Source organism: Suillus subaureus (genome assembly GCF_016647635.1).
Source record: "Suillus subaureus strain MN1 chromosome Unknown BJ212scaffold_18, whole genome shotgun sequence".
Lineage (NCBI taxonomy): Eukaryota > Fungi > Basidiomycota > Agaricomycetes > Boletales > Suillaceae > Suillus > Suillus subaureus.
In genome coordinates, this window is record NW_024538574.1 from 1 (window position 1) to 21,817 (window position 21,817).

The 21,817-nt window shown below is 47.6% G+C and overlaps 12 protein-coding genes across 12 annotated transcripts; 7 read left to right on the top strand and 5 right to left on the bottom strand.

The window, feature by feature from the left end:
- BJ212DRAFT_1272825 (ribosomal L18 C-terminal region-domain-containing protein) lies at positions 1-690 on the top strand (the record flags this gene model as incomplete). The annotated part of the gene is made up of 2 exons (XM_041331044.1): positions 1-368; positions 420-690. Coding segments are annotated over 2 exons (639 nt in total), but the record flags the coding sequence as incomplete, so codon positions are not given.
- A 117-nt stretch (positions 691-807) lies between these two features.
- BJ212DRAFT_1356766 (subunit 17 of mediator complex-domain-containing protein) lies at positions 808-3,158 on the bottom strand. Its single transcript, XM_041335718.1, has 6 exons — positions 2,894-3,158; positions 2,607-2,846; positions 2,154-2,557; positions 1,766-2,106; positions 1,314-1,720; positions 808-1,258 (listed from the first exon to the last, which is right to left on the bottom strand). The coding sequence occupies exons 1-6, from the start codon at positions 3,055-3,057 to the stop codon at positions 1,018-1,020; spliced, it is 1,797 nt and encodes a 598-aa protein (XP_041192394.1). The 5' UTR covers positions 3,058-3,158; the 3' UTR covers positions 808-1,017.
- A 111-nt stretch (positions 3,159-3,269) lies between these two features.
- On the top strand, positions 3,270-6,335 carry BJ212DRAFT_1356771 (fungal-specific transcription factor domain-containing protein). Its single transcript, XM_041335719.1, has 10 exons — positions 3,270-3,425; positions 3,480-3,516; positions 3,572-3,598; positions 3,650-3,958; positions 4,012-4,313; positions 4,371-4,579; positions 4,633-4,703; positions 4,755-4,865; positions 4,918-4,958; positions 5,008-6,335. Exons 1-10 carry the CDS (start codon positions 3,319-3,321, stop codon positions 6,317-6,319), a joined length of 2,526 nt encoding a protein of 841 aa, XP_041192395.1. The 5' UTR covers positions 3,270-3,318; the 3' UTR covers positions 6,320-6,335.
- Positions 6,336-6,465: 130 nt separating this feature from the next.
- BJ212DRAFT_1481247 (uncharacterized protein) lies at positions 6,466-7,382 on the bottom strand (the record flags this gene model as incomplete). Its single annotated transcript, XM_041340229.1, has 4 exons — positions 6,466-6,864; positions 6,919-6,969; positions 7,023-7,156; positions 7,211-7,382. The coding sequence occupies 4 exons, from the start codon at positions 7,380-7,382 to the stop codon at positions 6,466-6,468; spliced, it is 756 nt and encodes a 251-aa protein (XP_041192396.1).
- Positions 7,383-7,630: 248 nt separating this feature from the next.
- BJ212DRAFT_219337 (Snf7-domain-containing protein) lies at positions 7,631-8,993 on the top strand. Its single transcript, XM_041342680.1, has 5 exons — positions 7,631-7,838; positions 7,890-8,067; positions 8,124-8,245; positions 8,298-8,450; positions 8,500-8,993. The coding sequence occupies exons 1-5, from the start codon at positions 7,728-7,730 to the stop codon at positions 8,584-8,586; spliced, it is 651 nt and encodes a 216-aa protein (XP_041192397.1). The 5' UTR covers positions 7,631-7,727; the 3' UTR covers positions 8,587-8,993.
- A 432-nt stretch (positions 8,994-9,425) lies between these two features.
- Positions 9,426-10,009, top strand: BJ212DRAFT_1447132 (uncharacterized protein; the record flags this gene model as incomplete). Its single annotated transcript, XM_041338358.1, has 2 exons — positions 9,426-9,536; positions 9,593-10,009. The coding sequence occupies 2 exons, from the start codon at positions 9,426-9,428 to the stop codon at positions 10,007-10,009; spliced, it is 528 nt and encodes a 175-aa protein (XP_041192398.1).
- Positions 10,010-10,164: 155 nt separating this feature from the next.
- On the bottom strand, positions 10,165-13,010 carry BJ212DRAFT_1481249 (VID27 cytoplasmic protein-domain-containing protein; the record flags this gene model as incomplete). The annotated part of the gene is made up of 12 exons (XM_041340230.1): positions 10,165-10,293; positions 10,349-10,523; positions 10,577-11,202; positions 11,265-11,494; positions 11,545-11,659; positions 11,709-11,788; positions 11,817-12,241; positions 12,297-12,549; positions 12,609-12,727; positions 12,777-12,867; positions 12,923-12,940; positions 12,992-13,010. 12 exons carry the CDS (start codon positions 13,008-13,010, stop codon positions 10,165-10,167), a joined length of 2,280 nt encoding a protein of 759 aa, XP_041192399.1.
- A 34-nt stretch (positions 13,011-13,044) lies between these two features.
- BJ212DRAFT_219381 (uncharacterized protein) lies at positions 13,045-13,756 on the top strand. Its single transcript, XM_041342681.1, has 2 exons — positions 13,045-13,341; positions 13,392-13,756. The coding sequence occupies exons 1-2, from the start codon at positions 13,171-13,173 to the stop codon at positions 13,602-13,604; spliced, it is 384 nt and encodes a 127-aa protein (XP_041192400.1). The 5' UTR covers positions 13,045-13,170; the 3' UTR covers positions 13,605-13,756.
- Positions 13,757-13,908: 152 nt separating this feature from the next.
- On the top strand, positions 13,909-15,234 carry BJ212DRAFT_1481251 (RTA1-domain-containing protein; the record flags this gene model as incomplete). Its single annotated transcript, XM_041340231.1, has 7 exons — positions 13,909-14,092; positions 14,140-14,250; positions 14,281-14,375; positions 14,427-14,567; positions 14,617-14,676; positions 14,735-14,920; positions 14,971-15,234. 7 exons carry the CDS (start codon positions 13,909-13,911, stop codon positions 15,232-15,234), a joined length of 1,041 nt encoding a protein of 346 aa, XP_041192401.1.
- A 1,213-nt stretch (positions 15,235-16,447) lies between these two features.
- BJ212DRAFT_1356787 (uncharacterized protein) lies at positions 16,448-17,288 on the bottom strand. The gene is made up of 3 exons (XM_041335720.1): positions 17,184-17,288; positions 17,027-17,131; positions 16,448-16,981 (listed from the first exon to the last, which is right to left on the bottom strand). Exon 3 carries the CDS (start codon positions 16,817-16,819, stop codon positions 16,598-16,600), a length of 222 nt encoding a protein of 73 aa, XP_041192402.1. The 5' UTR covers positions 16,820-16,981; positions 17,027-17,131; positions 17,184-17,288; the 3' UTR covers positions 16,448-16,597.
- A 1,002-nt stretch (positions 17,289-18,290) lies between these two features.
- On the top strand, positions 18,291-19,930 carry BJ212DRAFT_219567 (RTA1-domain-containing protein). The gene is made up of 8 exons (XM_041342682.1): positions 18,291-18,341; positions 18,411-18,741; positions 18,788-18,877; positions 18,928-19,022; positions 19,072-19,212; positions 19,267-19,326; positions 19,377-19,562; positions 19,614-19,930. The coding sequence occupies exons 2-8, from the start codon at positions 18,522-18,524 to the stop codon at positions 19,824-19,826; spliced, it is 1,005 nt and encodes a 334-aa protein (XP_041192403.1). The 5' UTR covers positions 18,291-18,341; positions 18,411-18,521; the 3' UTR covers positions 19,827-19,930.
- Positions 19,931-20,061: 131 nt separating this feature from the next.
- Positions 20,062-20,897, bottom strand: BJ212DRAFT_1356793 (uncharacterized protein). The gene has a single exon (XM_041335721.1). It carries the CDS (start codon positions 20,488-20,490, stop codon positions 20,302-20,304), a length of 189 nt encoding a protein of 62 aa, XP_041192404.1. The 5' UTR covers positions 20,491-20,897; the 3' UTR covers positions 20,062-20,301.
- Between the last annotated feature and the right edge of the window lie 920 nt (positions 20,898-21,817).

Here is a 21,817-nt window from a genome sequence, read left to right on the forward strand (position 1 = left end):
GCATACGCAACTGGTCTTCTGTGCGCTCGCCGTGCGTTGACCAAGCTGGGTCTTGCCGATAAATACGAGGGTGTCGCGGAGCCTGACGGTTCCTTGACGTTGACTGAGGCATTAGATGATGAAGATGCTCCACGACCCTTCAAGTGCTACCTTGATGTTGGTCTTAAACGCACTTCTACTGGCCACCGCGTTTTCGGCGCAATGAAGGGTGCAAGTGACGGTGGTATATTCATTCCCCACTCCGACAAGCGTTTCCCTGGGTACGACCCAGAGAGCAAGAGCCTCGATAGTGAAGTGCTCAAGAAGTACATATTTGGTGGCCACGTTGCTGAGTACATGGAGTCGCTCGAGGAGGAAGATGACGAGCGGTAAGCCATTCCGTATGAACATGAAGCATGCCATTTATAGTTTTCGCTCAGCTTCAAGAAGCAATTTTCCTCGTATCTCGCAGATGATATCGGTTCAGAAGATATCGAGGAAATTTACACTAACGCGTATGCTGCCATTCGTGAGGACCCCACCTTCCGACCTACGGAGAAGACCAAGGACTGGAAGGCAGAGACCCTGAAGTACAAGAAGTCCAAACTCACGCTGGAGGAACGCAGAGCTCGTATCCAGGCAAAGATCGAGGCCTTCAAGGCTTCAGGAGGCGAGGCTGCAGCTGCCGAGGACGACGACGACGACGAGTAAAAAATTTCGTCTTCTCAATTACTTTCTGCATTCACATTTTCATCCACCCAGTCAAGTAGGTCATATGCTTATGATATCATGCAACACGATTATTGGCCAAAACATTTTAAGATTCCAATATAGCCTTCTCAAGTAGCTCTTGCAGCCATGCCTCAAGAGAAATTGAGGTCTCAGGAGTGTATGTTTCTAGTAATGATAATTGGTGACTTGCTCTGTTCAGACGGTATGCCGACGAGTGGATTGCAAAATCCTTGTCGAATATGACGCGAAAGTTCCTGGAAATCTCCTTAGTCCATGCTGGAAAGAGTAAAAATAATATTGGTGTGCTCACAATATGTTTCCTTCCCATCTTCCGACCGCCTTGCCACTGACGAAATCGACGAACCACGTTGCACCGACACGTTCACAAACCTGTAAGCCCACTTCGCACAACCGGTTAAGAAGGCACCTCTCCACTTCGTCCGAAAGAAGCTGCACCAGCTGAGGGATGGACGCAATCGGGAGCGTTGCTTGTGGCAAATGGGCTGTAAGAGATGATGGCGAAAGGAATGTCAAACGAAGAGTTTGTCTGTTGTGAGTAACATAAATATATATTCAGGAATGTGCTCCAGATCGCAACTTGCCTGACATCGATACGGAGAAGAGCCTCACCCCCAATCCTTCTTGCCGTCTCATTGGCGACAAAATGCTCCACTAATTGGTGCCCGCTCTCACCTACAGTGTCGAATCGTAACGACGACGGAATACCGGCCTTAAGTAAGGCAGAGACCATTTTACCTAGCTCTACTTTGATTCTGTCACAGAATACCTGATATTGAAGGAGATCGATGATGGGCTGTAATAGAGGAGCCTTATTCGGAAATACCGAGGGTGGATGTTGTGTGTTGGTTGATGATAGGCGTTGGGATTTCTGCGAAGCATGCAGGGACAAGAGAAGTCCCTGCAGTGCAAAGTATATGAGATTACAAGTAGCGGACAAACGTTCGTCACTCTTATTGGATTCTTGAGCATTGACAGCATCACCATCAACCTACACACGTTAAACGTCACATCTCGGTCTGCACTGATAACTCACGAGTTCAAACTTCAGTTCCATTCCTTGGGCAGCGTCAATGACGATCAGCCGCTCGGCCACTCGTGCTGAGGCTGTCGGTAGAGTGCTAGCCTCTTTAATCAAGACAGAGAAAAGCTCTTCCTCGACCATTTCCCTTTGCGCAATTTTAAGTGAATCTTCCAATGACGCATCCGAAAAGCTTGTTATGCTGTTGGAAGCAGTGCGAAAGAGGCCGCTGGAATCGGTGAGAATAAGAGAAACTTGGAGGCGGACTCGCTGACGGTGAGGAAACACAAGAACATGTGATGAAGTTTCATATGTTGCCATGTGTCCGACCGCTCTTCGTCTGAAGTGAGCTGGGGCTGGACGCATGTTAAATTCAAGACAGTAAACATAATCAAATGCTTACATTCCTCGAGTCCGAAAGAGACAAAGAAGTCCTTCGACGTTTTATCAGCGCCCTTGCCTGTTGGTGCACCGAATGGGAGGGGTGCAGGCACCAATCCCCAATTGGCACGCCGGATCTTGAGTGCATCAACCCAGTACCTTTGACCTCGAAGGCGGCTTCTCTCCAGGTTGTTTGCGGCGGCCTTGAATATACTTGAAGCTTTTCTCAGAGCCTCGTCCTTTCCACCAATAGTCAACTGGGCATTGAACGCGTCCACTGAAGGTATAGGCGGAGGCTTCGTGACAATACTTGCAGTCAATGTAGAAGAAGGTAAGGAAGGGACAGGAGACGGATCAATTGGTGTAGAGGAAGTCAGTAACAACGAAAGCAGCTCCCTGGCATGCGTCATCTCTCCCAGTGCGGTACTAGCTTGAGGATGAGACTTCCGATGTTGCCGCCTGGAGGATCACATACAATAGTTGAGGCATGATTTCCATGCGCATTTTAAATAGCTCCTCTGGGTTCATGTGGGCTTTCGAGATGCCTTCCTCCTGCTGATCTGGTTCGACCTTGTCGTCCTTGGTATCCAGGGCCTGAGGAATGGACGAGTCTCCTGTGGCCCTCAGGGCATCTTGGCACTCAAAAAAATCTACGCCACGCTCGATAAATATGCGTCTCAGGTTTTCACCCAAGAGTTTGATGGGATCTTGTGGACTGATGCTTGGTTAGGGATAGAATATAGCGACGGTTTCGTGACATACGGCTCAAACACTTGCACTCCATCTGGAGTTATGTCTAGAAGGACAGGTATGCGCTCTCCTTTGTCATCCTTGTAGGGTCTTTCCAAGGAGAGTTTGGTTTTCTTCCAGGATGGTTGTTCCATCATGACCGCTACGTCCGAGTCGATCAGTGTTGTTGAGGACATTGCGGTAAACAGACTAGATTATATATGAGATAGCCTTTGATGAACAATCCGGATAGAGTCTCCGTCGCGCCTGCATGCGTCTTATAGTGAGCCGCTCAATGGTAACCAGGGCTAAGAGCTAACGCTCGCACATGATGCACGAATATTGACTGCCAGCAGTGCCACCTGCACGTGCAGATCGGACTCGGAGACGGAGTCACCGATCTGACTCTCTTCATCTTTCTATTCAATCTCCAAGATTACCGTCTGCTCCCATCATCCATGGTCAAGAATACTTCAGCTTCGGAAACCTCTAGTCTCAAGAGGAGGAAGACTGAGGAGGATGATGGCGATCATATACAGGTCAAGAAACCCAGATCTAGAGTCAGGTTTGTATTTTTTCCTTGCGCGCTTAGAGTGACCCAGAACCACTTTGTCCGTAGTTTCTCCTGCGGTGAATGTCATCGTCGAAAGCAGAAGGTTTGTTCATACTCTCATCATTCAAATTACACTGTTAAAATATTCCCCCTGGCAGTGCGACCGGCAGATACCGTGCTCTCATGTATGGCTCTTTCATGTTGTTTATTACCTGTCCGTCTAACAGTCTTCCCAGTGTGTAGCACGAAAAGTACCAGAGCTTTGCAAAGCATACACTCCCGGAAAAACAGACCAAGATCTGAGCGTCCGCTTAGCCAGGCTTGAGCACATTATCGAGCAGGCTTTGCCCCAATACTTCAATTCACCGTCTCAGTCTTCCTATTCAGCTGCAGACAGACACCAAAGTTCTACATCTGACGGTCCAGATGACGATAGCCGTTCGATAACTGATGAGCAGGATCCAAGTGGCGGTACCTTCCACAGTGGAAAATGGTTTGGCAATAGTGCCTCAGGAAGTGTAGCACCCGCCTCCGTTCTGGAGCAAGTGAATGTTTTGATGGTCATGCTAGTTCCATTTTCTGACATCCTTTTCACTAGCTGGCAAACGTCGTTGTTGCCAGTTCGATTCAAGAACAGTGGGATTCGCATCATTCCACTTCTAATGTCAATGCTGGACCTTCCGGCCAGCACGGGACTGGTCACGGCGAGCATAAATCAACCTTAGCGACCCCGTCAATAATCGAGTCTGTGCGACAAGATTCTGAACCTTCAGCAGCTGACAACCTCAAGAGTCTTGTTCAAGAATGCGGTGTATCACCGCACAAAATTTCGGAGCTCCTTCAGGAGCTCCCTCCACAACGGTTTTCCGATGTACTTATTGATCATTATTTTGCTGCAATGTTAGTTGATGCCCTATCTGTTGTCTAGTCTTGATAATTTTTTCCCCTTGATTGTAGCAATTGGACGAGATATCCCGTTTGCGAGGCTGACTTTCGGACTGCCTACGCATCTCTTTGCGTCAACGGGGTGGGCGCCAATACTAACGATGCACGCTTCCTTCCGTTGTTGTTCGTGGTGCTTGCTATTTCAGTGCGATTGGCACCTGAACATCTTGCTGGCGACGCGCGAACAAGAAGAGTGACATCTTTGAGATATTACTGGTCTTGTACGTCATTGATCGAGTATAATGTGTTTTATACCCACCCGTTTCCTGAATAGCTCGACGCTCTCTGCTTATCGCCGCAGCTATCCAACCAGATTCACTGGATATCGTTCTCACTCGCTTACTCGTGAGTGTCGAAGGTTATCTACGCGGCGCGGAGTTCTGACATAAGCATTAGAGCGCACGATTCTTGACTTTTGATCGTCGCATTACGGAATGTTGGAGTCAGTTGGGTGCCGCTGTACGAACAGCTCAAGCACTTGGATTCCATCGTGATGCTGCACCTTCGGTAAGTTCGTAAATATCCTATTAGTATGCCTGTTTTGATTTAGCTTGCACAGGGACTCGACCCTGCTCAGGTTGAAAATCGACGCCGCATATGGTAAGGATACCAATATCTCCTCAAGGTCTAAACTTAGGGAATTCTGAAGGTCATATCTTTATCACGCCGATCGTTCCTACGCACTTGTGCTTGGAAGACCTCATGCTATTCAGGACGATTACACCTGCACTCTCCCGCCTTTGAACATCGATGATGACTTTTCCCCTGCCGCCATTCGCAATCCACCTCCCCTTTCAAGCCCTACGCTGATGACCTTTGTTATTCTCAGGCATCAGCTGGCCTCCATTATTGGACGGATGGTACATCATTTCCAGAAGGTCAAGTCACCCAGTCATTATTCTGACGTCTTGGCGCTGGATGATGACCTTCTAAAATTCGTTACCAACTTACCACCTCACTTTTCGCTGGATCCCGACACATCCCTCGACGAAACAAAAAAATTCATTCCTGTTCACCGCTTTCTCCTCATTACCGAGGTCTTGTTCGTTCGCGTCGGCCTCCATCGTCCATATTTATTGCGGAAATTGAGTTGCGATCGTTACCTGCGTTCCCGAAAGGCGTGCTTCGAGTCTTCGATCAAGGATTTCCAAGTTCGCAAGGCCTTCCGCGACTCAATGCCAAAAGAAACCCGCGACTCTCTGAGCAACGCCTACAGAGAGTTTCAAACAGCGATGATCAGTGGCATTTATCTAGTCTTGCACCCCAAAGGCAAGGACGCGGACATGATGCACACTATTTTGGACGGCTTCCTGGCAGACCATGAGGGCGTGCGCGAGATGGACGAAACTACTCGGAGGGAGCTCAAAACTATCGAGTTTCTTAAAAGCCGCGCATCACAAATGGCAGAAAGTGCGTCGCATGGTGTGGATGGAGCAAGCTCACCTACAAATGGGCATACTGGAGAACAGCACTCCACAATCTTCTCCATGCCGACTTCTCGTTCTGCTCTACCTCCATCTACACGCCAAGCTCTCACGATGGGCACGACGTCGCCGAACACCTTGTCTCCCACAATGTCTTCGCCTGCAGTATACGCGTTGTCACCTCCTTACACGCATTCCCCCGCTATGCAACGTCTGCAGCACAGTGGATCTACCGACGGTACGGGTACGCTCGGCTCACCCGCTGGCAGCGGCAGTCCAAGTGGGGAAGAAGAATCCGCTGCTCAGTCTCTCTTGGATCATTGGTGCAGCACTTTCGGCGGGAGTCCTGCGGTCGATGCGACAGCAGGCATGCCTGCTTTATCTTGGGGAGGGCCCGGTGGTACTGAATTCTCAGGCTGGATAGGACCTAACACCAATCCAATGGCTGGGGATCCTGGTTTGATGGAAGTAGATGGTTCTGACTGGAGTTACTGGGAAGCACTGGTCAATCAGATCAAGGCTGGACCGCAACTTTAACCTGTGTGTATATCATACGTTCTGTTCATATTATTTTTTATAGTGCACTCTTACTTTTCGCTGTAGATGTTTAGTCTCTTTCTCTATTACTTTATTTCGACAGACAGGTAGTAGTACAAATCTGTAGTCATATCTAGGTCCCTGGTCTATAGAACCACCAACCACAACGTCGCTAGAGCACATAGGAGATGCACGCTCAGATTAGGGCCTCCGCGGCTACCTCTGCTTGAAGGTCTTCTCTCTCGCGTGAGCTTGACTTGATCTATTGCGGTGGGGCGCGAGACCATGCGTTGTCGAAGGGGAGAGGGGGTAGCGGAATTTTTAGTACCGGAGGGCAAAGCGTCTTCCAGGAGTGTCATGCGTTGGCGACATTTTAGTGTTTCGCACGGGCGAGTTAGTAATGGACGGCTGCGAGGTGAAACGATTGGGCTCGACGAAATCGTGCTCTTTGGGGGTACAAGATGTCCGACACCCCACGGAATAGGAGCCCCGCCAGGTTGCTTGCTGTTTTCAGGGAGAGTGGTGTGGCCAGAATACGAAGCAATCTTAAAAGCTCTATAATCAGCTTCTGCACGGAGGGGATTTACCACTGTACTTACTGTGAACCGAGAGGTCCAAGTCGATCCAGTCGAGACCCCGTTATTCGAAAACTGGTGTACCGGTATCAGTAAGAGATCGCGACTCGCATGGTTATGCACCATACCTGGTAGAAGTAAATGTCTGCATTGGGTGTCACGTCAGGGCATAGCCAATTATACGATGTCATGTTAGTCCCGTCTAGGTGCTCGACAACGGTCGTAACTATTGACATGTTCAGGTTGGGGCCAGACATGAGGTCTGTGTAGCAACCAATGTCAAAATAAAAATAGGATCAGGGATGTAATTGCATACAAATGGTGGCGTTTCTCCATGGTTGGGTGGAGTCGGACCGGTCGGTATCCCAAGAGATGAGGCAGGGTGATCCAGATCTGAACACGTCGCCAGGGCCGGGGGACACAGGTTTTATGGTAGCACAGGCGAAGGACGGAAGTAGGAAGAAACTTAGGAGCCATTGGATTGACATTATGAGCAAAGTGAACCTGTACGGATATAGCGTCACCGGGATTTATTGTTTCACCCTCGTTAGGAGCGGCCAAGGTGTTCCGGAGGACCATGTTGGAACAAGGTGGTTTATATGCTCTGTCGAAGCAGTCAGCCGCCATGTCAGCCGCTAGAGCAAGCTTGTTCGGATCTGGCAAGCGATTCAAAACCTCCAAACACAATAGTAAGAAAGGTCCACTAAACGATTTGCGACTGCATGTAGGCGAGAAAGTCTCAAGATGTCGTGCCAAGCCCGAATCACTCTTGAAAACCGAAAGAGGCAACATTCTGTTACTTCCAGTTGAGCTACCACAGCACTCAATCTCTCATGCAGACCATAAACCGATTTCTCTATGGACCGACACCCGAAGAGAGAGTGCGTGCATGGCAAGGAAAATTGCGTTCAGAAAGCCGACAACTGGACAGGGAGATGAGGCAGGTCGGCACCCTGTTCTGTAGTGCCCATATCCCACGCTAATCCCCGGTACAGCTCGAAGCTGCGACGGCAAAAGCACGCACGACGGTGAAGCAGCTTGCTGTCAAGGGAGATGTGAAGTCTGCACGAATCCTCGCTAAGGAGGTCGTCCGCAGTAATAAGCAGAAAGACAGATTGTCTGTTAGCAAAGCACGCTTGGGATCGATCGGTACCCAGCTACAGCAACAGCTAGGTGAGTGAATATTCTTAATTTGAAGTACGGCTTATTTACATGCTACAACTCTGCAGCCATGGTCAAAGTTACAGGGTCGTTGCAGAAGTCTACAGAAATTATGAAACTATCCAACTCGCTTGTCAAATTGCCCCAGATAAGTCAAGCAATGCGGGAAATGAGCATGGAAATGACGAAGGTGTGTGATGTTTTTCCATAGTGCTCCCCTGACTATCTGACTTGTACCGCAGGCTGGGATCATGGAGGAAATGCTTGAAGACACCTTACAAATGGACGAAGACGAAGAGATAGAAGAAGAGGCAGACGCTGAAGTTGACAAGGTTCTTTTCGACCTCACTAACGGGAAACTCGGACTAGCTGGCTCAGCCGGAACAGATCTACCAGTATGTCACGCTCCCCTCTCAAGTAGTTCTACTCTGAATTTTGTGCCAGACACCACAAGATCAACTGGAGGACGATGAGGCGGAGAGAGTAATGGAGGAAGCCCGAAAACAGCTGAATGGTCTGTTGAGCGGCTGATTTCACGTTTGTATGAAGTAAACATTACTGATACCTCTGGGCAAACGGACAAGCCCGAATTCCTATATTCTGGAATCTAAGTTACTAGTTGGATCCGCACCAAGCGAGTCACTTGCATGGAAACATGTGCTGGTCGCAGTTCATGGTCATCAATGAATCTCGATCAATATTAATCATTGTACGGAGTCTACGTGAAAGGACAACAATTGGAAGGCGTTGTGATGTTAGAAAGGCGCGAAGCACAGGCTTGCAGAAGTGGATATACACCCAGTAGCAAGCTATGCATTATAACCCTCATCTTCTCGTAGAAGAATGGTCTCGGTCCTCGCCATTTAGTGGGTCAACATCGAATGATTGGCTGCCCACCTGGGTTTAAGATAGACCTGAGGTTGTAAGATGAAGAAGACGCAAATTACACGATGAGAAAATTGATTAGCTTTAGGGCCGGTTAGACAATGTCGGAAGACTGAGCGAAATAAACTGTTACGTATATTGTGCTTTGATAATGCTTGTTGAAACCGTCTTCGATCTTTTACGTTTTGAACTCCTTCCGTTCTTTTCCCCGGGCCCCGGGCTGGGCATATAAGTAACACTGAGGGTTCAGCAAAACCCTTGTGAGCCTTAGAAGGACGGCTTTTCCTTTTCTGACCCGTAGGCTTTAATATTTCAAACGTGGGTTATTTGAGCCCACGGGGAGTTTCGCGGCGGCCTTCCATAGGTTCATCTTGGTCTATCACAAGTACTGCCTGCTGCTTCGCAGACTCCGAGTCCACTAGCTACTGCGCAACAATCTTGTGTTGATACCAGCAGTTCCTGTCATTGATACTCCTGTGCCTTCAATGCAACCGTCAGCATCTGCTATACCTGACTTCTACTATGCGCTTTTCGCGTTCTATGAACCTGCTTTGACGATACTTGGGTTCATAGGAGCAGTGCACGACCCTGAAACAGTGAGTGTCTTAGTCTTCTCCTTCAGTCGAACATCTAATGACCACCTGTGTGACAGACACACAACACACAAGCGCCATGGCCAGTGGATAATCCCCCGCCTACTAGCCTTCCAAAGGCGTCCATCGTGACTGTGATTCAACTAGCTCACGTCTGTGCGCTCATGGGGGTCGTTAACTTTTTTGTATTAACGGCCATCCGGAAGCATCTCTCGACGCAGCCCGCTATACAAGAGAAAATCGTATTTGCTCTCATGACCCCCCTTCTCATGGGAGACTGCATGCACCTCTTCGTTACGCTGTGGGCTCTCGGAGATGAGAGATGGGATGTTTCACAGTGGAGCCCGATGCTTTGGACCACCATTGTCCTTGGATTTAGTCTTATGATACCCCGGATCATGTGGCATCTTGGAATTTGGAGATATGTTGATGCTTGCGACAGACAAGCCGACGTTGCTACAGATGAAAAGAAGTAGCGCGAGAAGAGAATTTGAAGGGAATATTATATACATCTTCACTTATATATTTAGAGAACTTCTGCGATACACCTATCCTACGTTACTGAAGACGTTAGGTATACAATCCGCAATACATACAACTACCACAACAATTCCGCCTCAGATAACACCGTCTAGTACGGACTGTTTACGATGCTCGACCGACTCTGAAGACTGGACATAGGTACCGCAAGCGAGTTTCTCGTGGGCCGTTTGAGGTTCTTCTTGTTAATCGCAAGGACGTTGTTCTGCAGAGCCACGATCTGCAATGATCTACATGAGTACGCCGCGGCTTCATTAGACTCTCAGACCACTCACAATTTGTTTATCATCCCCGAACTTGAAATTGTCTTGAACGACCATATCTTCGTACTTCTTAATCTCATACTTGTCAAGTTGCCCTTTCTTAACCTTTGCAAAGTCCCATGCGATGACATACTGCCCCGTTGCTGTGACAATAGCATTCTCTTCTTGCCCCTCCCCTTGATTGAAGCTACGATTTCGGTAGAGTCAGTCAGGGTCACGGCCACTCCTAAAGGTACGTACCGTGCAACTGAGAAGCTGATGTCATGGTTCATATATGCAACGTGCTCAGAACGAAGTTGAAGTCTTCGCGGCATAGGCTTGGCGTTAGCGGGGAAACTACGGTCGAAACCCAAATTTCCGGCGTATCTCCCTTCGCCGATAAGAGTATCGATGAGCAACAGGTAAGTCTTTGTTGTTGCGACAATCCACCGGCCACTGGCGGTAACGTCGATACCGAGAATAGGATCACCGAGAGGTGGTAAAGCTGTCTTCGCATTCTTCCCAATTGTATCAAAAAGTCTGATATCTCCCTTTTCGCTTGCCACCGCCAACTTCCCACTGGCTGTTGTAGCAACCCCAGAGAATTTATTCTTGCTGACGTATTGCTTGTATTGGCTCTCAACCATCTTGCTGCCAGGAATACGTGGATCTACTCTGAACAGCGCATTGTGAGAAGCACCAACAAGAGTCTGCTCGCGAGTAGTTTGAGCGAATTTATTGTCGGGGGCAATGTGATCAATTGTGATATCTTCGTGGATCTTCCACTCTTCGACCACTTTGCCTCGTTCAATGTCCATGCTGAATAACGAATGGGAATCCGAAGGATTCTTGAGGACCATCTTCGTGTCCTGATCGTGCAACATGACCTGCACAAAAAGATGACGATCTCAGTACTTGTCATCATGCTAAGGAATTGAAATTAAAACACCTCCTGTGGCTTGAATTCTTTTCCCTTCGGCGTAGAAATTTTACTAATAGTCGCATAGTACTTCACTTGATCGTCGCTGGAGTGACTGAAGACACCAATATTATTTCCACGGACAACATAAGAGCGGTCGCCCTTATATCCGATCGTTAATTGCGAGTTGCGTTCCCCTTGTGGCATGGAAGAAACAACGTCCCCTTCTCCTTCTTCTTCCTCTTCTTCCTCACTTGCTTCTAAGAAGCTACTCAGGGGTTTCCTGTGTGCGATTGCGGAATCCACGTACCTTCATCAGGGTCAAGTTCCGATTCAACCTCTTCTTCGTCTTCGTCTTCATCTTCGACGTCACGCATTTCAACATCTTCAGTTGTTGAACTGATGACGTAGGCTTGCTCATCAGGCTATATGCACAGTAAACCACTTGAAATATTGAAATCGCGAGATTTCTACCTTGGCCTTTCGAAATTCAACGCCATGCAATGTTTCCCACAGACATTGAGCGAAGGCCGTCTTAAATGCATCGTAGGCTTCTGTAGTACGTGAGCTGCAGGGCCCAACTATCATATCTGCCCCCGTTAGCGTAGTTCCATGTTAATGATGACGTCCTTTGAGCCCAGCGAGGATTCATATCCGAAGAGATTTTGTGAGAAACGAAGTCGCCATCCTCGTCAGTGACTATGAGCCAATAATTGAAATTGCCAGGGGTACGCTCGACGATCTTGGCAACAACAACTTCCTCGCGCTCGGCAACGAAGCCTTCTACTTCCAGGTTCCAGGAGAAGATATGGCCTTCTTGAGAAGAAACCGTCGGGAGTGAGGAGCTCGCAAAGGATGGCCTCGCCGCTGCACTTGTTGGCTTAGCCGGCATCACTTGTGATTGGACCGTAGAGTCATCCACGGTGTCTGATGGAAGGTCCCCGGAGTCTTGTTGATTCTTCGGAGACTTCCGGTTACCGCCCTTGCCCCTAGCCTTTATCACAGGTCTGAAAACGTCATCAGGGGAGCGATTAAGGGCTACACATAACGAAAGGCGCTAACCGCCATATAAACTGATCCAAGTCAGAGTCCTTTGTGTTATCCGCACTTGCCTTGAACTTGCGCTCGTACATTGCGCGGTACATGCAAGTCTCAAAGAACGCACGAGTCGGTTCGTTGGTGCCTGAGGCTACGAATTCGTACAATTCGTCGACATCCCCGTCGAGGTCGCGCCAAATGAAAGTTGGTTCATCGTCCGTCACCCCAGACCGGAATTCAAGTTCTTCACTGATCAAGAACACCCTCTCTTCATCAGCTATCATTCGTTACGTGTGAGAGCTTGTATTAAATGATGTATACAATAGATTTACACACTTTCATCTTCATCTTCGAGAAGCTCTTGATCGCCATCTTCATATACTCGTGTAATGACCAGCTGAAAGTTATGGTCGAGTGCGGGGACACGGCGTATCGTCGCTATTGCCTCGTTATATCTGTAATGAAATCAGGGACAGCCATATGATGAACCGACAGAGCTCGCACATGCATTCCCTTGATGACCGGATGTTCCCCGGCCTGACAAGGTACAGCTGGCCCATCTCGATCTTGACCACTTCGGCAGCATTGGGGTCTTCTGAGAGCAGTAAGGTTAGACCATCAGACATATCTTCCAGCAAGATCGAACGTACGCCATACTTTTCCAAGGACTATAGCAGAATATATTAAAAGGATGTAGATCAAAAAACAATTGCACTTACGACTTTTGAAGATGTTCATAGTGGCAATTAATGTCGAAAGGGAGATCGGAGGCTTGGAGCCACAGGACCAGTGACGGCGCGGGTGTGACAAGTCGCGTTATCTGTAGTGTCACGCGTCAAATGTCACACGCGCCAACTTGCATACCACCGTGACCGTACAATCATAGGCACAGGACAATATGTCAGCTCAACAGCTATCGGCTGCATCAAGAAACAAGCTTCATGGTCGGAAGCATGTTATCCATTATCTTTCTTATGTTAAATTTTGGTGCCTAGACTACGGCTCCGGAATGGGCAGTGCCCCAGCGACAACCCCAGAATTGCGAAGTCGCAAACAGCATTCCACAGAGGTTAGCACATAGGGAGACTTCCGAATTTTCTGCTGACCACGCATGTCAAGGACCGCGCAGCTAACTCTCCCACTTCAACCACTATATCAGAGTCTGGAGGCAGTTTCTACCACATGGACGAACCTCTGCGACCCACACTCCGCAGTCTGCCAGTCAATTTGAACCCTCCTCGTAAAATTACCATTCGCTCGGACATAGCTCTGGTCACCTGCTTTGATCCAGCAGACACAGAATTGTATACTCTTTGGGCTCCTGGACCTTGAGAAAGGCAATAACCCCAGTCTTATCACGGACACATCGTTCATAAATTCTTAATGATGGGGAAGGTATTAATTTGATAAACGCCCACGGCATTCTTGCTGCGGTAAACTTCTGATGAGCTCTAGCATACCCGATGTGTCCGGACTGTCTTAACCCACTGCCTCGCAATTCACACGATAACATTGATGCTGCGCTGCGCTGCGAAGTTTTTGATGGATACTCTTTCATCCTCCGACATAAAGTATGAGCTTTGTCCTATAGAGGGCGTTCATCTTCTTTATCCTCGTCATCAGCATCTTCTTCTTCATGGCTCGTTCCATCTTAGCTAGCACTCTGTTTCTCTTGACCCTTCTTTTGACCTCTGTCACTTCTACTCGGGCGGCTAGCAATTCCACCCAATATCCTTCTGATCCTTACCTGGACCCACGCAACGACCCATGTAATGCCCTTGGCTATATTGCTAACAATGCGCTAACTGCCATCGCCTTTGGTGAGTCACCAGTAAGCCAGGGAACATACGTAACTTACTGTGCGAAGGTCTTGTGCTGCTTGTCGCTCTTGTCCAGACTTACCAAATTATCTATAAGGGTGGGAAGTGGATGCTCCCCATGGTCCTCGGGGAATACAGCACGTCTCAATCTCACGCTTGTGTTGGTTCTTCCTGATGTTTGGCTGTAGTTTATGTTATAGGTTTTGGGTTTCGCTTCGCCCAGCATTATAATCCTGATTCACTGGGGATTTACATCGCCGAATACTTGATGATCGTATTGTCTGTGAGTCAGCGTCAAACCGCAACAATGGTCGTTCGTTAATCCTCTGTAAAGCCCTGTTTCTTCGTTGCCACGAATTACGTTCTCCTCGGTCGTCTTGCCAGGGAAATCGACTGTGTCCGTCGGGTCTTGGTTCCAGTGAGACGGCTCACCCTCATTTTCGTCTTGTCTGACGTGACTACCTTTGTCATCCAAGTGAGTATTCTTTTTTTCACTGAGCTTCCTTGATGATGTTTTGCCAAAGGCGGCAGGAGCCTCAATAACCACGTCCAGCGTTTACAGTTCTGCTTTGACAGGACTTCATGTATGTTTCTGTACCCGCGTTTATCCCGATCTGAGTGAGTTCTAATCATCTCTGTCAGATTTTTTTGGCCGGCCTCGTTTTACAACTGGCTTCCCTCTGTTTATTTTGTGTCATTTACGCACGATTCCTCTACAAGGTCCACGCTGAAGAGCCGGCCATTTGGATGCGAGACTCAAAGCAACACTGGAATAACGACTGGCGAACACTCGCCACTGCCGCGGCGATCAGCTGTATCTGCATTCTGGTTTGTCTTTCACACAGCAACCTTGTCGCCTTTAACAAACGCTTTTGCAGATTCGTTCAGGCTACCGTGTTGCGGAGATCGCTCAGGGCTTTCACGGCGCCCTCGCCTCAAGCGAGGAAGCCTTCTACCTGGGTGATACGCTTCCCCTTTTTGTGGCCATCGTGATTTACGTTCCATTCTGGCCCGGAAGGTTCATCATAGGCAAGCTAGCGCCCTCCGTTAACGAATCGCAAAATGGTCAGGAGTTGTTATATTCTCGCGGTACTTCAGGTTACAACCGTGAAGTGCCCACAGCAGTGCTAGACGACTACTAACCCCACTCATTCCACTTTTATTTATTGTTTGTTATATTAGAATACACATAGCAAACGAATGGATGCTATACAAGGACTTTGCGGTTCGGATAGTGTTAGTTCACGTACGTTGTTCCAGCGGCGAGAATGCTTGAGTAGGGAGTCGATTACAGATCCATTTGGAGTATTTATTGCAGAGACAATCAAGGAGTACGTACTTGAAGGTACTCAGGATAGAACGATCGGACTGAATGAATACATTTGCCATTCGTGAGGGCTGGCATAATTTCATACCGACATCAGGGAAAACCTTCGCCATGAAATTCGCTAAAATATTCAAACTTGGGCTTAAAACAGTCGAATGTAGTATTTTGACGAAAATCATTGTATCGTGGAATAATGTAGCCAATCCTACCGGTCAGATTATTTAAATAAGCGTACACTCCTTCGAATATCAAACACATCAATAATGCTTGCGAGACGCTCTCCGTTACGAACGAGGCAGGGAATCTTTTACAAATCATGGTTTACTTCAGGTTTCCCGAACGACATGAACTATTCCACATAAGCAAAGCGTGTAGGTCACTTTGCAGGTGTGCGAAATAAGGCAGTCACAGCCCGACATGTCAGCATGAAGACAACACGGACTTGTGCAAAATAATACCCTGAAATTCATGATCAAACATTAGCGTGGTGTTGCAAGGAATTAGTACAAAATCGCGCGCCATCTATACCCGTTGTCCCACCACCACCCTCGTTGACTAAAACAGTATCAAAGCGTGGTTACCTTAAGTTGAAAATAGTCCTTAATGACTTTCGGGAGGGCATGAAAGTCGTGGCACCCGTTGATATAACATGAACTATGCAGGACAGAACGATCGCCGATAATGGTACCAACATCAACTATAGGACCAGAAGTTGATTCAATAACTGACGACCATGGCAGAACACGAGAGGGATGCAGGTTCAAGAGACAAAGGCATACGAGATGTACAGGACAGTATGATATGGCGGGGCCTGTCGAGTCTGGGACGACGTGAATGTCGGAGTTCTAGCTGATCTGGGTACAAGCAATGTCCGAGGATCGAATGAAGGTTATTGTATGACCTGGTGATGTGCACAGCCCGGCTTGGCTTGAGAGGGCTCAGGCTCGCTCAAATCGTAGGCCAGGTCCTTCTTGACGGCTCAGACCCAGGCCGCAGCTTCATATACGAAATACATTCTATTGATGCCAACGGGGTGCAGAGTGTTAATGACCAAGTCACAACGGATGAAAGAATACTGATGACGGACATGAATGTCATCTCGCACATCATTGAAAGATACTTGTGTGGCATCTGCCTAAAACACCAATACTGAAAAAATGATCGACAATGTAAACACATCATATATGTCCGGCAACAACTCCCCAACCTCGGCCTACAATTGAGATATTAGCGTGATCTGAAGTCGTAACATCAAATGCAAACGAGCGCAGACAATCACGAATGAGTAGCAGCAGGTGGAAATGAGCAGGGAGCGCTGGAGACAAGCGCAGACAAGTGCGAGGAAGTAGAAATACACTGAACAGATAAGTACAGACAAATACAAGGAAGGAGGAATGCATGGACAAGTGCACACGATGAGAACATGTAGATACACATACAAACGTTAGTGCAGATGCACGTAAACGGGCACGAACATTAACATTGTCGATCGAAGAATGTGGGAGCCGTGACGTGAACAATTTAATGTGAATGTCAGTGTCGAACTTGAACACATGAAGATACTTGGAGGTTATATACACAGATAAATGGATAAAAGAAACACACACCTTCGATTGATGTACAGCCAAGAAGAACGGGAGAATATGCTGCAGCACGCGCAAACAAGTAGACCTGTACTTGTGACAAGTACTGACTCGGAGTACCAGTGAGATCTCAGAGACACTGATAATCAAAGAACAATAATTTAATATGGAATGTACATACCACGCTAGAACAATTATGATAGCAACTGTAAGTGACAGAGGTTTATATACATCAACACATCATGAGTAGCTGTGTCCCGTTCGCGCTGACAAGGCTGAGGCAAAATGAAATGGGTTTGAATTTGAATAGATAGTACTTGCGCGCTTTGGGGTTGTCACATGACGTTCAGGATTTAGACCAAACTTAGACATTGCTTAGATAACTCTGAGTTATTCAATCATACATGTACTATCCTGTTCTATGCATCGTCGCTCGCCGTCTCCGGTGGTGATCAGCTTTCGTTCCAACTGCTGCAGGGCAGCCTAGTGTTGCAAGGCGTGCTTTATTGTATGAAATTCGCCCCAAATAAACCTCTTTTGCTGTGTCTTGCAGGCTCCCATTGAACTTTCAAGCTCTCCTCGACTCCGAAGGATTCCAGGATGTCTCAAGAATGGCCTGAATGTGACAGGTCACCTTTCGATGCTGGCCGAAACTAATCTATGGTGTCCTTTCACAAACAACTTCATGTGCACATTAAGAGTCTAGCTAATAATTCCATAGGTCCCGGTGTGATCGGGCGCGTGACTAGCTGATTCCTGGTATCACGCGTCAATGTCACATACACATGCTAGCTACATTCAGACTTGACCAATGATATTATGTCACAATGTGGGTCGGACAGCTTTATGACTCGGATCCTGTCGCCTGCCTGCATCAAGTTTTGTGTTCGGAAGTATGTCATATTTTTACTCTCTTTGGACCTGTGCTGAATTCTGCTGTGGTGCCTAGACGACAGCCTCCCGCCCAGCAACCCCAGAATTTCAAACCCGCAAACAGCATTCCGCGGAGTCTGTTGGCACATACTACAGTGGCTTCTACATTGCTGTGTACATCAAGTAGCAAGTGATTACCTCTCCGGCTTCAACCAGTGTATCAGAGCCTGGAGGCATTTTCTAAGATGGATGAATCTCTACGATCCACGCTTCACAGACTACAGTTTTCCAATCAATTTAAACATGCCTCGTGAAATCATCATTCATTCAAACCTAGCTCTGGTTAATTGATTACTTTGACTTCGCAGACAAGGAGTTATATACCCTTCGGGCACCTTGAGAACCTCCAATGGCTGCGATACCACAATCGTGCCACAGGCACATTGCTGGTTCTGAATTCTAAGAGGTATGTGTTTGCAAATGTTCTTGCTGTTCATTGCCACGGTAAACCTCTGATGAGTCTATGTTTGCATAGGGTGTCAAAACTCACCGCCTCAGGGTTCGCATGGATATCGATTAGTGCCGCGTTGAGTTGCATAATTTTAGATGGACACTATTCAAGCATAAAAGCGGAACTCGTCGATCCATGAAGGGCATTCTTCATCTTCTTACTTTTCGTCTTATTCTTCTCATGGCTGGCCCAATTGTAGCAAGCACTTTCTTTCTCTTGACGCTTCTTGTCACGTCGGCTCAGGCAGCCACCAATTCTGTGATATGTCCTTCCGATCCTTATCTAGACCCACGAAACGATCCATGCAATGGCCTCGGATATATTGCTAACAATACGCTCACCGCTGTCGCCTTTGGTGAGTGGCCGCTAAGCCAGGGAAACGCGTAACTTATGGTGCAAAGTTTATGTGCTGTTGGTCGTTCTCATTCAGACTTATCAAATAATCTATAACGGCGGGAAGTTCATGTTGTCCATGGTCATCGGGGAATACAGCACGTCGCAGTCTTTCGCTTGTTTTGATTCTTCTTCACGATTGTTGTAGTTTATGCTCTCGGCTTTGCATTTCGCTTCGCTTTGCACCATAGTCCTGACTCATTGGAGATTTTCATCTCTGAGGACTTGATGATCGTGTTGTCTGTGAGTCAGCACCAAGCTATGACTATGAATATGTGTTGACGCTTAATAGCCCTGTTTTTTCATTGCCGCGAATTATACTCTTCTTGGTCGCCTTGCCGGTGAAATCGACTGCGCTCATCACGTCCTGCTTCCAGTGAGGCGGCTCACCCTCATATTTGTCTTGTCCGACGTGACTACCTTTGTCATCCAGGTGAGCGTTGAATTTTTTTTTTGAATGACCTTCTCTAATAATATGGTGCCAAAGGCGACAGGAGCCTCAATGACTACGTCCAAGGTTCAAAGTTCGGCATCGACGGGACTTCACGTATGTCCTTGCACCTGTTGTTTATCTATGGGTCTAATTATATCTGTCAGATTTTTTTGGCTGGCCTCATTATGCAGCTGGTCTCCTTCGGTTTCTTTTGTGCCATCTATGCACGATTCCTCTACAGGGTCTACACTGAGGAACAGGATGTCTGCATGCGAGACTCGAAGCAACACTGGATTAACGACTGGCGAACACTCGCCGCTGCCTTGGCGGTCAGTTGTGTCGGACTTCTGGTTCGTGTTGCATGGCAGCAATCCCGTAGTCTTTAACTGACGCTTTGATAGATCCGTTCTTTCTACCGTGTTGTGGAGGCTAGTCAGGGCTTCCGCGGCAATCTCAGCACAAGCGAGGCAGCCTTCTATCTGGGCGATACGATTCCCATTTGCTTGGCCCTTGTCGTGTACGTTCCATTCTGGCCCGGAAGGTTCATCAAGCCAGCGCGCCCCTACGTCAAAGAACAGAAGGAGTTATCCATTTCTAGCCCTTCTCTAGTGTAACCCATGAGGTAGCCACGCTCATTTTATTTCTTTTATAGAATACGTTTCAAGGGGCACATACATAGTACACGAATGACATAAATGGGTCTTTGCCTACCTTGCCACTCTGGTAGTGTTGTCAATGGTTTATATAATGGTAAGTACTGGCGAGGAGAGTCACCTGCATGCATTGTACGAATGCAAAGCACAAGTCAACATCAAGTCAACTTTTTACGTGTATGAATGTTAAAGTAAAACCATTTCCATCATAATGTTCTGATGCACTGTAACGTATAATATACAGCCAACTCCTATAAAACACCAGTATGGTACAAGAAGCAAACAGAACACTCGGTACGCATATAATTAATAGACCCCAGGAAGTGATCGATATTTCATCTTCTGGAATTCGCACAATTCTCCCAGTCTTCTCCCATAGTACGCTGCAGCATCTTATCCCCTACTGCAGGCCAGCTCTTGGAAATCCAAAATCCGATCATAACACTTGAAGAATTCCAGATTGCCTCATCCACGACTCTTGGCTTCCGTACATGATGATGGTCCCAATATTTTGGAGAAGGAGACCAGTATAACTTGGGTGGCGAACAATAGAGTACGGTCCGCTTGTCACAACTTTGTAATCTTTTCTGATGCCGGGCAGTCTTGGGAGCCTGGGACAAGTCATATTAAATGCCTACGTGCTTCCAGACCATGAATTTATTTCATCGATTCCGGGTATAGTTGCCAGCGGATAAGCGGTCCGCAGAAATCAAATGTGTCTGTCACAGCCTGACTCACGGGTTGAGCGCATTGCTTAAGATCTGACCGGAACCATTAATAGATGTGGCGGGTTTGAAATGTAAGGTAAGGACCGCCTTGGTAATAACGAGAAGGGTGTGTCGTGCTTGTGGGGTTCCATGGAGATGCTCTACGCCTGTGGGCGTATCCTATGGATGCAACCTATCAGTGTCTCAAGCTTCTCCCGGATGAGCACACCGCTCGTGATGTAGCCAAGACAAAGGTGCACACACTCAGAACATCGGATTTACCTCGTAAGCACCTGATGGTGACGTAGGCAAAATAGGAAGAGAATAAAAGAATGGTCTCCGTTTCATTCAAAATTGTGGAGGTGTTGGGCGTCGTGAGTTACGTGAGTCACTGACAGACGTGATCCAAAAACGGATCACTAAAGTTAGTTGGACCACATTGAGCACAAGTGTACGCCTTGAAGCAGACATTACCACGTTATAAACATCATATAGGCCTTTCTGCGACTAATGTCGAAGAACCAGCACTTATCGACTTCTTCTCGACACCTTATCCGGGTGAACATTGACCATTACTCACCAGCGTGCAGTCAGACTGCCTGCAGCGGATGGACCAGCGCAGACAGTTCTTCATCTCCCCCTACATGAATAGATGTGTGTGTGTTTTTGATTTTTTGATTCCAATTTCTGTCCTTTGCAGAGTTGTGCTCTATGTAGGTCACTACTTTCTAGTCTGAAGGACCCCCGGTGTCCCACCTGCATCTCCGAGTGCGTAATAGATGTGTTATTGTCCGAGGAATGGTTATATCTCCCATCATGCTGCTCGAAAACCCTGGAGCTCAAGTGGCTGAAAGTTTTGAAACTTGGCATCTCACAACAGCATATGATAGACCGGCGTGCCTCGACCTGAAAAGGAGTGGATGAGATAACTTTCCATGAAAGAAATTAGATCGTAGGAATACTAGTTGCTTGCTAGTTGCGTCAAGAAATCCAAGTTATGCCTGTAGAATACTTGCGAAAGATCACTACAGAACATCGGGACGGGATTGAGTCAAAGACATTTGGTTCGTGATCCCGGGCGGTGGGCACAGGGCACACAACGAATGTTTCGGTTTGGATCAATCACAGACGGTCACAGATTATTAGCATGACGTGGAATCAAATGCACTGGTGGACGCAATCAGTGACACCGACTCAGCTGTCCGCACAGGGATTTAAACGTGGGATTTTCCTAGTCACGTGACT

Coding starts and splice junctions, on each gene's coding strand:
- BJ212DRAFT_219381 (XM_041342681.1), top strand. CDS start 13,171: ATGTCAGCTCAACAGCTATCGGCTGCATCAAGAAACAAGCTTCATGGT. Junction 13,342..13,391: donor GCAAACAGCATTCCACAGAG/GTTAGCACATAG, acceptor ACGCATGTCAAG/GACCGCGCAGCTAACTCTCC.
- BJ212DRAFT_1356793 (XM_041335721.1), bottom strand. CDS start 20,490: ATGACTTGTCCCAGGCTCCCAAGACTGCCCGGCATCAGAAAAGATTAC.
- BJ212DRAFT_1356787 (XM_041335720.1), bottom strand. CDS start 16,819: ATGCATTCCTCCTTCCTTGTATTTGTCTGTACTTATCTGTTCAGTGTA.
- BJ212DRAFT_219337 (XM_041342680.1), top strand. CDS start 7,728: ATGCAGACCATAAACCGATTTCTCTATGGACCGACACCCGAAGAGAGA. Junction 8,068..8,123: donor CCAGCTACAGCAACAGCTAG/GTGAGTGAATAT, acceptor ACAACTCTGCAG/CCATGGTCAAAGTTACAGGG. Junction 8,246..8,297: donor TGAGCATGGAAATGACGAAG/GTGTGTGATGTT, acceptor CTTGTACCGCAG/GCTGGGATCATGGAGGAAAT.
- BJ212DRAFT_219567 (XM_041342682.1), top strand. CDS start 18,522: ATGAAGGGCATTCTTCATCTTCTTACTTTTCGTCTTATTCTTCTCATG. Junction 19,023..19,071: donor ACTTGATGATCGTGTTGTCT/GTGAGTCAGCAC, acceptor GACGCTTAATAG/CCCTGTTTTTTCATTGCCGC. Junction 19,327..19,376: donor CGGCATCGACGGGACTTCAC/GTATGTCCTTGC, acceptor TATATCTGTCAG/ATTTTTTTGGCTGGCCTCAT.
- BJ212DRAFT_1356766 (XM_041335718.1), bottom strand. CDS start 3,057: ATGTCCTCAACAACACTGATCGACTCGGACGTAGCGGTCATGATGGAA. Junction 2,847..2,893: donor GGAGTGCAAGTGTTTGAGCC/GTATGTCACGAA, acceptor ACCAAGCATCAG/TCCACAAGATCCCATCAAAC. Junction 2,558..2,606: donor GAAATCATGCCTCAACTATT/GTATGTGATCCT, acceptor TCCTCAAGCTAG/TACCGCACTGGGAGAGATGA.
- BJ212DRAFT_1356771 (XM_041335719.1), top strand. CDS start 3,319: ATGGTCAAGAATACTTCAGCTTCGGAAACCTCTAGTCTCAAGAGGAGG. Junction 3,517..3,571: donor GTCATCGTCGAAAGCAGAAG/GTTTGTTCATAC, acceptor TCCCCCTGGCAG/TGCGACCGGCAGATACCGTG. Junction 4,314..4,370: donor GATCATTATTTTGCTGCAAT/GTTAGTTGATGC, acceptor CCTTGATTGTAG/CAATTGGACGAGATATCCCG.